The sequence below is a fragment of the Canis aureus genome, chromosome 10, assembly GCF_053574225.1.
Source record: "Canis aureus isolate CA01 chromosome 10, VMU_Caureus_v.1.0, whole genome shotgun sequence".
Taxonomy (NCBI): Eukaryota; Metazoa; Chordata; class Mammalia; order Carnivora; family Canidae; genus Canis; species Canis aureus.
Genome location: NC_135620.1, coordinates 51,422,504 through 51,439,787, shown reverse-complemented (window position 1 = coordinate 51,439,787; position 17,284 = coordinate 51,422,504). Strand labels below are relative to the sequence as shown.

General features: G+C 40.4%; 1 protein-coding gene across 3 annotated transcripts in view; it reads right to left on the bottom strand.

Moving 5' to 3' along the window:
* Positions 1-17,284, bottom strand: part of ACO1 (aconitase 1) — a 59,037-nt gene that overhangs the window by 19,508 nt on the left and 22,245 nt on the right. For all 3 annotated transcript variants that reach the window (XM_077912235.1, XM_077912237.1, XM_077912236.1), the window contains 10 exons: positions 16,433-16,551; positions 15,238-15,406; positions 14,061-14,198; positions 6,589-6,658; positions 6,273-6,456; positions 5,404-5,543; positions 3,539-3,710; positions 2,817-2,917; positions 1,790-1,906; positions 459-618 (listed from right to left, as the gene is read on the bottom strand). In XM_077912235.1, coding sequence (XP_077768361.1) covers positions 459-618; positions 1,790-1,906; positions 2,817-2,917; positions 3,539-3,710; positions 5,404-5,543; positions 6,273-6,456; positions 6,589-6,658; positions 14,061-14,198; positions 15,238-15,406; positions 16,433-16,529 — 1,348 coding nt within the window. In that variant the 5' untranslated portion in view covers positions 16,530-16,551. The remainder of the gene's footprint in view (positions 1-458; positions 619-1,789; positions 1,907-2,816; positions 2,918-3,538; positions 3,711-5,403; positions 5,544-6,272; positions 6,457-6,588; positions 6,659-14,060; positions 14,199-15,237; positions 15,407-16,432; positions 16,552-17,284) is intronic.

The following is a 17,284-nucleotide window of genomic DNA, read 5'->3' as shown; positions in this document are numbered from 1 at the left end:
GCCCAGAATTGCGTAACATCTGAGGAAGTTTTATCAACTGGTGCCCTGTGCCCTAATTTAGATGCACCTGACAGTACTTCTAAGACAGACTGAAATCCGCAGTACAAAAAGGCCTATTGAGGGTTTTTTAGAGGCTAATCAATCTGTGATATGAAAACAGTTTTTTTCTTCTAGAGTCTGACACAAGATTCTAAACTTTACCAGAAAGTCATCTTTTTTTTTTTCTTCTACTTACTTTCTGTTAATTCTAAGGACTAGTATGCATTATAGATTCTACTTTAAATACTTTGTTTTGGATGCTACTTATATAAATACTACTGGGCCAATAATCTCTGCATTTGGGAAAGACAAGGTTCAGGGAACTACATGTACAACTCAGGGAAACCCCAGGGTTGTGTCTTGAAAGACTTCCACCCACGTGTCCACACGATTGTGGGGAGGGATTCACATGCACTCACCTGCTCCTAACATCACAGATGGATTACTGGTGTTTGTGCAGCTAGTAATGGCAGCGATGACCACAGAACCATGAGTAAGGGTGAATTCACTATTATTATAGATAAACGTCTTATGGTCATTATGATGGTCCAGAGCAACCTGGAATCCTTTAAACCCTTGCTATGGGAAGAAAAAAAAATTGTATATATATACACCCACATACACACACACACACACACACACAGTGAAATGTTCTCACTTTAGAAGAAAAATAAATACCTTGGTAACTATAATTTTAAAAGCCAATTTTTAACAAAAGTCACTGGCTGAGATATAAATATCTGAACTCTGAAATGCTACAGAAAAATTAAAGTCCTCTTTATTCTTTTTAAATCTTTATAAAAAGCAGTCATCATTTCTGAATCTTACTCTGTTTTGAAGTCCTATTAACAATTACTTGTCTCTCATCTCGAAAATGCTAAAACTACAAATTTAGTTCCAAGTTAGTCTAATTAAATCCGATGACATTATTGTGGAGTTTCATGAATGTAAACCATGGCCACAGATTCTAACATGAGGGAAATTTAGAAAAATGTGCCATTTTTGGTCAGATTCAACAAGTTATGATCGATGAGGCAAATAAAGTACAGCTGAACATTTGGTGTCATGCTGGTGGTCCAAGGATAAAACTCATCACATAATCTTAATCATCACCTGGGGAGATGTTCATTGAAAATCTACTGCATACAAGATGCCATGCTAGGTACTTTGTGGGTACAGAGGTGATTCTGACACAAATCCTATACTCAAACATATGGTCTAGTAAGAGAAATCAGACATGCACATAATATGAAGGACCAGCAATGTAAGTTTCAGAACATGGATGCCATCAAAGGGTTCTAGACCAAGGGCCATGAAAGTTCAAATGAGGGATGGATGGTTTTCTGCCATGAGATGTGAGCCCATGCTCTGGAGGGGCTGAGAGATTCGGACATGCTGGGAAGGGGAGGAGACACGCAGGTGGATGGAGGCGAGGCGTGAACAAAAGTACACTGGCCAGAAGAGCTAGGGCAAGTCAAGTGAACCATGTGACAAGAGTCACATGAAGGGTGGGTTTGCTTTCACAGAGGCGGGCTGAGCTGTGTTCAAAGATGGTAAAGTACTCAAGGAAGCTGTGTGGTCCTTGGCTAACGGGAGGGGCTCAAAGGACTTCAGGATGGAGAGGAAATGCCCTCAGCGTCAGGCTCTGGGAAGCTTCCTCATCAGAGGGTGAAAAGAAGTATGGGCTCTACGGAACGGGGTGTGGGGCCAGGTCAGGGAGGGCTTCCACCTGCCTCTCCCTGGCCCCTACCTTGGCTCCAAGGCAGCTCTCAAAGTCCTTTTTCATGTCGGCCACGGCAACTTTGTCCTGAGGCCTCTTTGGTCCACTGCAGCAAGGCACGACCGTTCTCAGATTTAGTTCCACCACCTGTCCACCCAAAAGATAAGGAGCTCAGGAACGGACAGCGTACTCTCCGAGAAAAGATGCAAGTGGTACCAGGGAGCCTGCGATACCACACCCACAAAGACAAATTAAACCACCACATCCATACACAAGGAGTCAATGTCCTTTTTAATACTTAAGGAACGAACTTCCAAAGACCAGGATGGGCACATCAGTGGTGTGGGACAGGCAGGAAGTTCTGTCACCTCTTGGAGAGATCAGGGTGGGGGCCTAGCTGCTGGCCAGCATCTTCCATGCATCCCTCTTTGCAAAGCAGCTGATACAGCCTTTTTAATGCTACACGGAGTTTGAGACGGGTTTTCTACTATGATACATAAACCACCATACTTTTTGCTAAAATGATTTGGTAGGATGCCACTATTCAGTCACCGATGCCAGGAAACGGGCCTGGGTCTCACTGCCTATTCCCTTCCCTTGGTGGACTGTGAAAAAAAACCAGGGTCTCACATCTAGGTTACCCCCTCCAGGCTTGCCTGTCAGGAAAAATGTGGCATCAGTTTGCCCCCCAGAAATGAAGGTTAGTCACTGGAAAAACCAGAATGAATTGCTCTGCTTGACCTCCATTTCTCTTCCAGCTACCCTGAGGAGATTAGCCTTCAAGCAGCCCTCCTCCCTCTGGTGAAGTCCTTCTTCAAAGGTCTTCCACACTAGCAGGTCAGAAAGGGAGCACACTCAGCCTAATGGCCAGGAGGAAAGGAAGATGTTATTTTACATTTATAATTCCTTATCTTTTTGATGGTTTCAGTCTCTTAAAACCTTATTGTTCTGTGATGACTTGGCAGTGACTAATTTCCTACAAGTTCACCCCCTCGGAAGACACACACACGATGAGGCTCAGAGCCTCAAGGAAGAGGAAATGCACGCTCTCTCGTACCTGGGCAAAGTCTGGGTCTTGAGAAGGGTCACTGAAATCCCGAAACATTCCGACAGCTTGAAGGTACTTTTTCATCTGCTTTACTTTGTCTTCATCACGACCTAAATGGACATTTTAAGAAATAACCAGTAACAGACACTAGGATTTCGTGATGAAAACTAATGCCTCCACCAGCAGTTATACAAGTAAGGTGCATTGCATTCACACAAACAACAAAAGCTCTGCTGGTATTCTGGTATTTCAACTTCCAGTCTCACATTCTGACTCTGGCTGATGCTGTTTTTTAGGGGTTTGTCAACCGATCTGGGCTCTTCTCAAGAAGATTCTGGTCCTACCTGTTAATACTCCCCCTCCCCTCCCCCCTTTTGGTCATCATCCTTCATTCAGGGGATCTCAGGCTTAGTTAATTGTCAAAGCACACCTTAATTACTAGGATCGCTTGCTTCCCGTCAAATAACTACAAGTAGATGACCAGTACAAATATCTAAGCTTCCAGAACACCTAAGCTCTTTCTACTGGCCAAACCGTGGTGTCTATGTCATATCTTCTGAAATCCCAATAATCATTTTGACTCCAAAGAGAAAAGGAAAAAAAAACCCCTAAAACACTGTGAATGTGACCCTGTATCCTCCAAGGGGCAGAGGCGGAAGGCAGTGCTTGGATCCTCAGAGCCCTATGCACTTTGCACAGGGCGTTCTGCTCGCACGGGGCTGCACGCTTACCCGTCTGCAGCAGGTATTTGATGCTAACTTCATCGACTGGGAAAAACGCAGCGGTCGCTCCATACTCAGGACACATGTTCGCAATGGTGGCGCGGTCAGCAATGGACAACTGGGCTACTCCTGGCCCAAAAAACTCCACAAACTTGCCTACTACCCCCACCTGGCGCAGGTGCTGAGAAGAACAAGAGAAAACCTTGAGACTCCATAACCTATATTTAAAATGCACTTTGTCATTCTTATAAATTAGCCTGGTGAGTAAACATAGAAAATAAATTGGCCCAGCATAGTTTTGATTACTTTGAAAAATAAAATTTAAAAAATTCTGTTAATTAAATACCATCCAGAATCTTGGATTGGATCTTGGAACAGAAAAGGGTCATTACTGAAAAAACTGGCTAAGTTTCTAGTTTAGTGTCATACCAGCGTTCTTCATTTTGATTAATGTACCATGGTTATGTGAGATGTTAACATTTGGGGAAGTTGGGAGAAAGGTAACAGGGATTCTCTGTATTGCCTGTATTTACATCAACTCTCATGTAAATCTAAAATTATGTCAAAACAGTTATTATCAAAAAGAAAAGAAAAAGAGAAAGTAATGCCCTAAACACAAGTAACATTAATAAAAGTTTTCCAAAATGAGAAGGACTTCTTCTCTCTAATGAGTTACTGGAAGTGCTAAAAATTAAATAAATTCTTTCAACTCGAATGATCTTGCACTAGTTAAGTAAATAAGAGACTTATTTTCAAGGGTATAATGAACAAATTTCCTGAACACAAGTGCAAATGAAATGTAACCAAAGGATCCAGCCAGTCCGGTTCACATCTCTTTTCCAGACATGCCATCTGCCAAGGCTGAGGCATTGGTGGCTGATGCAGCCCTGCATGAAGCCAGTTTCATGAACCATGTGGATAATCAGAAGGATGGGCTCTTGAGGTTATGTGGGCTTCTGCTAAATTCTATGGGCAAGTCCTACATTATTCTACATGTGAGGATCAATGCACAGACATCTACAATAAGTTACAATATTCCAATAAATGCAATTCCAAAGTCCATAAAGATCAAATCAAAGAGAAACATTTTTGGCCTTTAACAGGACAGTAGCTATCCCTAACACTCCAAGCCTCCTAAATATATAACCAGAAAAGATATGTGATAATAGAAGAATGTTTGTGATAATAGAATAATTTCACTTTTCTAATAATCTTGCAAAATGAAATGGCTCTCCTTTTTGCAAAGCAAATCACAAAAAAAGATTATTTCTTGCAAAAGCTAAAGAAAAAGAAAAAAAACTACTATTTCCAGCTTGGAGAAACATCTGTTACAATAATATAACTTTGAATACAGAGAAGGGAATTAAGAAAGTCAGACATTAAATTCACAGAAGCAGCTTGTTATTTACACATAAGGGAGACTCATGTGGAAAAATGTAGTCAAAGTATAAACACATGCCTGGGAATAAGTCATACCACCTTGGGAAAGTGGCATCTCTAGGAATGTGGAGGATGGCTTAGGCCATAAATATTTCATTTTATTTCTTAAAAAATATACATACATGGAGAGCTCTGAAGCAAATACGGCAAAATGTTACCATCTGTTAAATCTAGGTGGTGGCGCCTATGAATGTCATTTTATCTTCTGTGTATTTGAACTCTGTCACACTTTCAAAATACATTCTTTTTAAAGAAAAGGATCCATGTAACCACAGAAGAGTAAAATGAACATAACTGTCTAACACATAGCCACAGAACTGTCCCTTTATCTCATCTCTTTTTAAAAATCATCAACATATTGTTTCCTAACATCGTGCACTTCCTCCCTGTCACTCTGTTCGAGACCACGGGAGAGGCAGCATATCATTCATTACCTTGGTAATGGTGAGCACGATGTCCGTGGACGTTACCAGAGGGTGGGGATTTCCCAAGAGCCTGTAGCCGATCACTTGGGGAAGCACCATGCTGATCGGCTGACCCAGCATGACCGCTTCTGCTTCGATACCACCCACTCCTGCAAGGCCAGCATGACACAAGGATGCTTTCAGTGTGCTTCACTATGGAATTCAACCCCGTTACAAGGTTTTACTAGCATAGATCTGGGTTCTTTTTTTTTTTTTAAAGACTTTATTTATTTATTTATTCATGAGAGAGAGAGAGTGTGTGTGTGAGAGAGAGAGAGAGAGGCAGAGACACAGGCAGAGGGAGAAGCAGGCTCCATGCAGGAAGCCTGATGCGGAATGATCCCCGGACTCTAGGATCACGCTCTGAGCCAATGGCAGGTGCTAAACCGCTGAGCCACCCAGGGATCCCCTAGATCTGGGTTCTATAAAGAATAGTTATCTTTCCTCTGTTTCCCTCTACAGAATTTTTAACAAGTATTTCTCAGAATGTGGTCCCCAAGAACACCTGTATCAAAACCGCCTTGATTCAATACCAAGTGGAAAATGGGGTTTGGGAGTCTCCATTTTTAACAAACAGCTCCAGTGATTTGCATTTATTCTAATGTCCCTAACCTTTATTCCAGTTCATTCTTCCACACATTATTTTTGAGTCCCTACTAGGCATGAGGTACTTTTCTAGGCACTGGAAATAGAGCAGTAAAAACAAAACACAAAAATACCTCTTTGATATGTGTGATCACACAAAGTCATGCTCCCGGGATGTCACGGTATTAGTGTAAATCAAGCTACACACATATACAAATAGCATATACAGAATAGGATCCTGGAACAATACTCACCCCAACCAAGGACACCCAAACCATCAATCATGGTAGTGTGCGAATCCGTGCCAACAAGGCTGTCTGGGTAATAATAGCCATCGTGATCAAATACCACTCTTGCCAAATACTCCAGATTCACTTGGTGGATGATTCCTGAGCCAGGAGGAATAATCCGCATGTTGCGGAAAGCCTGGGAACCCCACTAGGATTGAGAATGGAAAGAACACTATGAAAACCTGATGCATTTCTATGTGGCCCATCTCCTCGGCACCTCTCTTTGTACTGTACCCATATATATAAAGAAACAACCAGTGAAACCAAACTCTGCTCATACCTTTAAAAATTCAAATCGTTCTCTATTTCTTTCAAATTCCAGGTCTTGATTCTTCTGTAAACTGTCTGTCCTGTCAGAGAGAAGAACTAAATGTATACATTTTAAGGTTTAAAAGGTTACCAGTTGAACTTATGGGTGTTGAACAAACTGGCAACTTTGTCTGCAGGCTTGCTGTGTGGTACTGATGCATTCATTCACATGGGAAATGAGAGGGAATCAGCAAAAGTAAAAAGAATAATTATTATTTGGTTCAAGTGATCCCTATAATACCTTTAAACATGGTGAGTAACACACATTAAGTGAATTTAAGTTGAAACTAATCTAATTACAAAGCCTGACTTTTAGGAACAGACTCTAGACATTTATGATGACAACAGCAGCTTAGATATTGAAAGAACTCTTGTTCCCGTATTTCTTTCCCATGGGTGACCTCGTTACACCTCTCTGAGCTGGGCTGCTCCGAGCTGGCAATTTCATCTGTTTCTTTTGGGAGACAGGGAACCAGCAATGCCAGGAGGCCCAGGCATTTATAGAATCACCATCTCCTAGCTCTTGGACAGAGATTTCAGAGAAGGACGGTGCTACCCAAGAACATTTATAAAGCACAGATTATATGATGAGGTTTACTCAAAGTCATTTAGTCCATCAGGAATGACACAGGCAGAGCAGGGCATCAAAGAAGCTTCTCTAGGGGAGCACCTGGGTGGCTCAGTGGTTGATCCTTGGTTTTGGCTCAGTGCCTGCCTTTGGCTCAGGGTGTGATCCTGGGCTCCTTGGATCGAGTCCCCCATCGGGCTCCCCACAGGGAGCCTGCTTCTCCCTCTGCCTGTGTCTTTGCTTCTCTATCTGTGTCTCTCATGAATAAATAAATGAAATCTTAAAAAAAAAAAAAAAAAAAGAAGAAGCTTCTCTAGGATTTTTATAATCAAATCATGAAGGTAAAATAAACCATAGTTACAACTTTGCTGATGTGGCATACAGAAGGCACTCATAAACTGTATACTATGTAGTCAGTGAACACAGAATAAGATAGTAAATTAATAGCTAAGACTCAAGTTAGACTTCATTAATTAGTAGTTAATGCTTAGGAATGCCTGGGTGGCTCAGTGGTTGAGTGCCTGCCTTCAGCCCAGGGCCTGATCCTGGAGTCCCGGGATTGAGTCCACATCGGGCTCCCTGCATGGAGCCTGCTTCTCTCTCTGCCTGTGTCTCTGCCTCTCTCTGTGTGTCTCTCACGAATAAGTAAATAAAATCTTAAAAAAAAAAAAAAGTAGTTAACGCTTACTAATTACAAGGAACAAGCCACTATTCTAAGTATTTAAAATTTACTTTCTCATTTAGTCTCCATAATAACCCTTTAGGTTAGATGCAATAAACAGCCACATTTTTCAAAAAAGGAAACTGAGATACAGAGAGGTTAAGAAACTTGCTCAAGACCACACAGCTAGGGACGCCTGGGTGACTCAGCGGTTGAATGTCTGCCTTTGGCTCAGGGCGTCTGGGGATCAAATCCCTCCTCGGGCTCCCTGTGAGGAGCCTGCTTCTCCCTCTGTGTCTCTGCCTCTCTCTGTGTCTGTCATGAATAAATAAATAAAATCTTAAAAAAAAAAAAAAAGATCACACAGTTAGTAAACAGTGGAGCTGAAATTCAAACCCTGGCAGACAGAGCCAAAGCGCAGGATTATGACACAGGCTTTATGTGCTTTACCTGCAGGAACTCATCAATCATCATGGCAATCTCTCCCAGAGGTACCACTATTACCTCTATGTGCAGAAGAGGAGCCAAGGCACCGAAAAGTTAGCTCACCTATCCAAGGCCAGACATTTGATGATTATAGAGCCATCATCTGAGCCTGGGTCGGACGGCTATGGGGCCGTTCTCTACTTCTCATCCACCCTCTTCCTTCACTTATTCACAGAGCCTACGCTGTGCTACCTGCTGGGAATACAAGGGTACAAAAGCAGTGCATACACTGCCCACTTGGTGCTCAGAGGCCTGGCCAGTGATACAGAGAAGCAACCAGGCAATTATCAGAGAGTGACTATCAATGTCATGATACAAGAAGTACAAGGTGCCAAGGGAACACTCAGAAAAGGTTGCAGGGATCCCTGGGTGGCGCAGCGGTTTAGCAATCCTGGAGACCCGGGATCGAATCCCACATCGGGCTCCCGGTGCATGGAGCCTGCTTTTCCCTCTGCCTATGTCTCCGCCTCTCTCTCTCTCTCTCTCAATGTGTGACTATCATAAATAAATAAAAATTAAAAAAAAAAAAAAAAAGGTTGCACATTCAGACCAGAAATGAGGCATGTTTTGCAGAGGAAAATGACATTGGTGCAGACTGAAGGACGAAGTGGAGTCGGCCAGGTAAAGATAGGGAGGTGCTCCTTGGGGAAGAAGGACTGGGAGCACTTATCATTTACTCTACAAAAGCTCCATTCAGTTACCACCATGACTGTTTTTCTCTTGGTGTGAATACTCGCCAAGGTCAGTGTCAGTTGCTTTAATGGAATTAGTTCCTGAGGGTGCCTCAGAGCAAGAGTCCACAAATTCTAGCTCCATGGGCCAAATCTGGCCCCAAACTTGTACGTGTTTGGCCCTGAAGCAAACAGTAATTTCTACATTTTTAATGGTTGTTTAAAAAAAAAAAAATACGTGAGCAGAGTATGTAGCCAACAAAACCTAAAATATTTACTCCTGGCCCTTAAAAAAAATTGCTGATCCCTGATGTAGAGTATGAATGTCTGTAGGTGTGTGTATGTATTAGAGAAAAGCAACAGGTAGAAAGAGAGAAAGGAGAGATGCCAACAGAGAGAAACAAGGCTGGACAAGAATGCTGCCCCCAGAACAGCAGAGCCTCTGGACCCTCTGGACCAGGTGTGGCTATTCCTCAAGGTACTTGTCTCCTCACTAATACACTGAGGGCTTCATCCCTCCAGCTCCCTTCTGTCTGTCTAAGTCTGCATCCACGTTTCCAATGTATGCTGAGCATCTGCATCAGGAATACCTTGAACACCACACAGTCAACGGGATAACCCCTAACACACAAGCTTCCTTTCTGAATCTCATCCCCATCTAATGACCTCCCCTCCCACCACTTAGTTTCTACAACTACGGAAGCATTTCTTCTAGAAATAGCCTAGCTGGCTCCTCTGTCAACCTACCTTTGTACGATCACCAGGGACCATTCTCTAAACACAGATCATCAGGACCCATCTGGAACCTGACAATGGCTTCCCATTTTGTAAATAAAGCACGAATCCCTTGCCTTAACAAAGTGTAACCTCAAACTTCCTTTATGAATATGAAATATGAATATGAAACCTCTATCACCAGGACCAAATTGCAGCTTCAGCCGCAGCTTCAGCCCCCATGCTCTCCCACACCTCGCTTTCCTCACGCTGCATTCTCTGTGTAGAGCGCCTTTTCCAGGACTCACTCCTTCTAAACCCCTTCCGGACCTGGATCAAGTGATTCTCCAGGTAGAACCCTCTGGACTCCCTGGGTCAGGATGATTTGGTTACTACATTTACTGACTGCATTGAGGTCATGTGTTCTTTAATTTTCTCTCTTCTAAACTAATCTGTTTCTTAAGCAAATACTGGTACACAGAGGTCTGTTAAATAGATTTAACTTTAAAATAAAGGAAGACAGATCTTTGAACATTGCTCTTAATCATATGCAGCCCTGCCTCTGGTTCCCCAGTCCTTCTATGGTGCTCTGAACACTTGTGGACGGTCAGTCAGGGACCCTTACCCTCTTGTCTTCAGTGCTAGAAAGACATGAGAACTTTCCACAGCACAAAAGCACGGTTGGAAGGGCAAGAGTCACCCCAGAGAATGCTGGGACATCAGTGTGATATAAACAACATATTCACGGGACAAACAGAAGCCAGAAATGGTTAATCTATTTTAAGATAGGTTAATTTCAAGTAAAAACCTATTTACTTATTAAAACAAAACACTTCTTTTTTTTTTTTTGGCTCAAATTAACAGTTCTAGTTCCTGGAATGAATAAATAGACCTAGAATTTGGATTTTTTCCACAACTCAGAACTTCCCTAAGTTCACCAATCGATTGAGCTTTTAGTAAGTTCTCTGAATACGAATGGCCTCATGGACTAAAGAGTAAATTTCTCCTCAGTTACATAATTTGAATTCAGATTTGGACGTATATCAAAGTTTCTGAGTATTCCATTTAATGGTACTCCAAAAGTTCACAAACAGTATTTATTGAGGAGAGAGTTTCCATACCCAGGAAATCTGCTCAGAAATCGTCATGATAATCTTGTTGGGATTTTTTTTTAAAGTTATTTTTGAGATAACTTTGAAAAACTTTACAATAATGAGTTAGTTAGACCCTCCATTCCTAAAAATGGTGACGCCAATTATTCTTATCCAAACGAGGCAAAGGGCTCAGAAATACTTAAATGAGAGTATCTAACATCCAAGCACCCCTTCCACAGTTTTTCTAGTTCATTTCTGGAAATAGCTGGAAATCAGCCCATAGCACACAGTTCCACAAAAGTTGAGGCATATCACATTTAATTCCTTATAAAAATATGGAAAGAGACTGGGAGGTCAAATTGCAAAACCAACCTTGAGCAATAAAAACAAAACACCACCAATGAAAACACTCCTAACAGAAATGTTCTCTTTAATTTAAAAAAAGGGGGGGGGGGTTGCTAGATTTGGATATCAGTTTGGATCAAAGTCCTGCCCCCATCCCCTCGGACTTTGCTGTTTCCATAATAATGTTTTCAGTACTGCAGTATAAATGAAAAGAGTCCATAAAAACTGAAACCAGAGTTGATGGATTTTAAGGTTTGAAGAGGAAAAGTCAATAGAGTAAACTTTCCAATTACCCAGATTCATACTGCTTAACAGTCAGAGGAGTTCTCTGAATATTGAATCAAAAGACTTCAGACATTAAAACAGTTACAATTCTGGCTTCCCTGTACTTTTACCTTCCAGGCAGTGAAATAAAGGTAAATCATCAACACCAGTGAGAATCTCCAAGAAAGATAAAATTGTCCATGATTTTGTGAGGCTACTTTAATAACTTCTGAAGTGGGGTGTTAGGAAATATCCTCGTTATCAAATAGAATAACATTTTGTGTATGTATTTTTAATTCTTCCCTTTGACTCCAAACCATTAAATTGAGCTCATGTGATTTAAGGAGGAAAAAAAAGACAAGTTGCCTAAGGATGAGTTTAGAGTCCAAGGGAAAGGGAACAGCTGCTGAGTATCTAGTCTGTTCCAAGAACTGTCAATTCAGGGGACAAAGCAGATTTCTCTTTATCCGGAATTTATCTGGTTTGGATACTGACAACATTAATCTTAGAATGCCAGTCACTACATTTCTCTTTAGGCTGTATGGAACCCACTTAAGTCCCTAAGGAAGCAAGGAAAGTTATTTTTTTTCCTCTTTGAATAGTTTCATACTCTTAAATGATTTTTTATTATAAAAAACCATAGCCTCTTATCATCAAAATAAATAACAGTTATAAGCCCAGAGATAAATCGTTCAGCAGTTTGTCATCTCTTTTTCCAATCTTTTAGTTTTTGTACAACTTTTCACCTAGCTGAGATCACACTCTACATGCAACTTATATCTGGCTCATTGAGCTGTGACATGAGCACGTTCCAAGTGTTATTAAACATTTTATAATTATAATGGTAAACGCTACCTAATAATTCACTTTAAGGACATATCATGATCTAGTAAATCATTCTCCTTTGTTGGCCATTAAGAATGCTTCTAGGTTTCCATTATTATAAATACTGTCATGAACACTATTTAGTCATTAACCTACTTGTGAATTCCAGATTATCTATAAAGGGTAATGCTCAGAAGTGGAAATTCCCGGACAAAGGATATGACAATTTCTAATAATCTTTATACATACTGCTTTCATCATTCCTAATTTATAGTATTATCAGCAGGGAATAAAAGTGTCTCCCTCATGATACCTTTATAATGAATAATGTTTATTTTCTAATCTTAACTCTATTGATAAGAGAAAATGGTATCTCAAGGATTTAATCTACTTTTTTTTATTACTTCTGAAGTTAAAAAGGATTCATATAGTGCTTATCATTGCTTTTCCTTTCATTGTGAAATGTCTACTTTTTTACCCATTAATCTGCTGGGTTTTACTATATATTTTTTTAAAGATTTTATTTATTCATGAGGGATACAGAGGCAGAGGTGGAGACATAGGCAGAGGGAGAAGCAGGCTCCCTGTAGGGAGCTTGATGTGGGACTCAATCCCAGGTTTCCAGGCTCTTGATCTGAGCTGAAGGCAGATGCTCAACTACTGAGCTACACAGGTGCCCCCATTCATTTCTTTTAAATTTATTTTTTATTTATTTTTTTAAATTTTTATTTATTTATGATAGTCACACAGAGAGAGAGAGCGAGAGGCAGAGACATACGCAGAGGGAGAAGCAGGCTCCATGCACCAGGAGCCCGATGTGGGATTCGATCCCGGGTCTCCAGGATTGCGCCCTGGGCCAAAGGCAGGCGCTAAACCGCTGCGCCACCCAGGGATCCCCATTTCTTTTAAATTTAGAAAGGCCCTTCTCCTCAAGACATTTGACACATACTTAAATTTTTTTCTGAAATTTTTGATGATTTAATTTAAAAAATATTAATGCGATTAATGTGATTCACAGGAATCACTCTCTCTACTAAATAATTAATTTCCCCAGCACTGAATGTGGTATAGTTCTTTTTTTCCCCTCACAGAGTTGATGATAACTCTTTAGTTATTCTTCTTGGTTAAGATACTAGACTTCTAGCAGCAGCACCTGGTTGCCCTCCCTGTGTAATCTTTTCTTTTCTTTTCTTTTTTTTTTTTTTTAAAGATTTATTTATTTATTTATGAGAGACACAGAAGAGACACAGAAAGAGACAAAGACACAGGCAGAGGGAGAAGCAGACTCCCTGCAGGGAGCCCGATGTGGGACTCGATCCTAGGACTCCGGGATTACGCCCTGGGCCAAAGGCAGATGTTCAACCACTGAGCCACTCACAGGGCGTCCCCTGTGTAATCTTGCAGCTACTTCTACTACAGATGGAATATACTTCCCACCCCTAACTTATGGCTTGACTGTGACTTGCTTTGATTAATGTCACTGTGAAGAGAAGTGATTCTACACTAGCTCTGATCTAAGCCTCAAGAGATATTGTGGGTTCCCATTTGCCCTCCTGAGCCTCTGTGATCACCAGATAGCTGCTTTCTCCTTCAGCCTGGGCACCAGAAGTAAAAAGAAAAAAATCATAAATTTAAAAAAAGAAGAAAAAAAAAGACCCCCCCCTTTACTGGAAAATCTTTGGTAAGTTTGAATTTTTCTGAATACATCTTTTAAAGATTTCTTCTTTTGTTTATCTACATACACACATAAAGAAGATGTGAATTCCAAGATTTTGCACAAAACAGAAAACCCAAGTATCCGTCCTAATGTCTCACCTTCTGTTGAAATCCACCTGGATGGAATGATCGATTACAAGATCGGCAGGACAGATGGGGTTTATTTTCTCTGGATCTCCTCCTAACTTTTTCACAGCATCACGCATTGCAGCAAAGTCAACCACAGCTGGCACACCTCTGAGAAAAGAGAGAATTAAGCAGAAAACAAAACTGTTGAATAAAGTGTACTTCGATTTTTCAGCTTTTGCCTCCACTGACAATTGGCCGTGAGACAGTGTCATCAGTGGGGCTGACAATGGATGACTTAGAAAAGTGGAAGTTTCTATATATCTTTCTTTGAGCAGAAATTGGAAGTGCCATGACTGAGTGGTATCTCTACATGCAATTTTGTCACTGCACTAAAGTTAACAACAAATGTGGTCTAAATAGAGACCTTAGGAAAGTAGGCACTTAAAAACCCTGGGTCTGTTCCTGCCATGGCTGATTCCCATTCACATGGTGGGGTGATAAAGACCTAGAGAAGATACATGGATCATACCTCCAACTTCAGATCAAATTTAAAGAAATGGATGTAATTCAGAGAAGTATGCTATGAATCAAATCTATACTAGGTGAATCTCTCCTTTTCATTATTTTAGAGTATAAAATTTGTCCTCTAGACTGTCCTCTAGAAAAATGAAATTCAGTTCTAAAAGGAATAAAACAACATCATTTAAAAATGGAAAGATAGTGTCTTAAAAAAACAGGCCATGATGGGAAGTAAAGACTCTTGGGAATGGCAAGGTGTGAACTGAGGCTGAATAGCAACAGGTTGGGCCTTGTGAACTACAAGTCTTCCCTAAGGTGACAGCACATCAGTGTTCTAGGGATGGCTGTTTGAAACTGGCTTGTGGGTGATAGGATGTGAGGGAGACAAGATTCCAAGACAGTCATACTCCATGCTATTTCTTCCAACTTCTGCCACTATACTTAAGACTAGGATCTCCAAGACCAAAGATGATGACCTTTGCCATTGGAAAAGGTGGAGTGACTACACATCCGAATTTATCTGAGACAAACTCTTGCTGTCCAGGATAACAGACCTCTTACATTTTCAAAAGTGTCTGGATATTGGGTGATCAATTATATAGGCGCTGCGTGTGTGTGTATGTGAAGCACTCTCTAAAGGCTGACAAGGGAGGCAGTGAAGAGGGAAGTGAAGTGATATCAGGCTCACGTGAAGTCCTGTAGGATGACACGAGCAGGCTTAAATGGCACTTCTATGTTCTTATGCTGCATGACATTCCAATTTAGGATATTTTCAATGTCATTTTTCTTCACCAAAAATTGATCACAGTTCCGAATGGCTGCCTCCAGGAGAACTCTGATAGAAAATGGTAAGCGTTCTAGGGAAAAAGGAGAAAGCATAACAAAACAAATAAAAGCCATGAGACACCTTATCATAAGAACTATTTAAAGCCAATCTCTAAATAAACTTGATACAAGGCATTAGACTACTCCTCCAACAGGGAAAGAGGGTAAATTTAAACTGATTTCAACAGTTTAAAATATAACCATATCGAATGGGTTTAAAAGACATTCGGTACTAGAAAATACCCACAGACTAGGCAAAGATAAATATTATAGTTAATTTTTTCATAATAAATTATTGCCTTACCTTGGATTCCAATAATAGAGTTTCTCTTAAGTTACCATGAAAGAAGTCAGTCTAGGTATTTATTGTATTACGTTTTGGCAAGTAACACACAGAGTAATATTTCTTATGAAAACTATTGTTTAAGAAATGAGAAAATAACTTCTTTACAACTATTATAATTAAGATCAAAGTACAGTCATATATACCTTTTAATGGAAACACAAGCATAAACACCATAATGGGTTTGAGGATAAAACAATGGTAATTCCTGAAAAAACTATTTTGTTTATTTAAAAAAGAAATACTGTATCATCAATATTAATCACCAATATTATTTGGGAAAGACCAGAGTGCAAAGGTAGAAAAGCAGAGGATTTGGAATAAAAAAGACCTGTTTTTATCCAATTCTGGTACCCACAGTTGTTTTTTGATCATGTCATTGATGCTCCCTGGACCTCAGCTTCTTAGGACTTCTTACATTTTGTAAACATGACCTCACAGAGTTGTTATACAAATTAAATAATATATGTGCACAAATACTCTATATGCTATAAATGTTATATAAATGTCATATTTATATAATCAAAATTACTTAAAAACAGGCAACATAAGAAAGTGGTGTGTGTTTATGTGCTTAATCCAAGACCATTCAGGCATTTCTGCAACTCCCTCTTTCAACTCTCCTAAAGGCTAATTAATTACATAGCTTAATTATTATGCAAACAAGACTCTTGATTGCTGTGAGAACAATTACATCAAAGAACCATACGCCTACCATATCTTGAATCCTTCAATTTATTCAAATTAAAGAATTTCTTTCCTGGTTGTGCAGGATCCAAAGGCTCAATAAGGTGTGCAAATGGGTTGCTCATGATTCTTGATGGCCACGTGTCCCTAAAAAAAAAAAAAAAGAAAACACTTAATTTCTACTCTCAAAGCTGGACCTCAGGAACCTGGATGGCTCAGTCAGTTAAGGGTCTGCCTTCGGCTTCCAGGGTCCTGGGATGGAGCTGTGAGTTGGGCTCCCTGCTCAGCAGAGAGCCTGCTTCTTCCTCTGCCCCTTCCCATGCTCATCCATGCTCATGCTCCTGCTCTCTCTAAAATAAATAAATAAAAATCTTAAAAAAAAAAAAAAAAAGCTGGATCTCATTTATTCTGAGGAGTGTTTGTCCTCTTTTTGGTACATATTCACTTCAAGATATCACTTATCTTTTCAACGTAGCAGGAAGGAGGGACATACAGAACTACAAGAATGATATCTTAGCAAAAAAATGGGCTTCTGTGAGGCTATTGTGAAAGCCTGCATTCAACTCTCAAGAGGTTATAAAATCCTAAACTTCTTTTGTCTTATGTCTATAACTTTCCAACCCTCTTCCACTGATAAGATATGTTTTGTCTCGGGGTAAATCCTCAGTATATGAAGAGACTTCTGAGCTGGACAGAAAGTAAAAGGTCCATAGTGGGTGACATGCAATTGTATAAACTTGAACTTGGGAAGTGAGGGCTTGGAAGCAGGTATTTTCTGTTGTAAGAGTCTCTGCAGCATCTAAAATAAATGTGTTAGTTTGAAGTCTTCCTGATTCACTTTTGCGTATGGTGTTAACAGAGCATTCACATTAGGTAATCT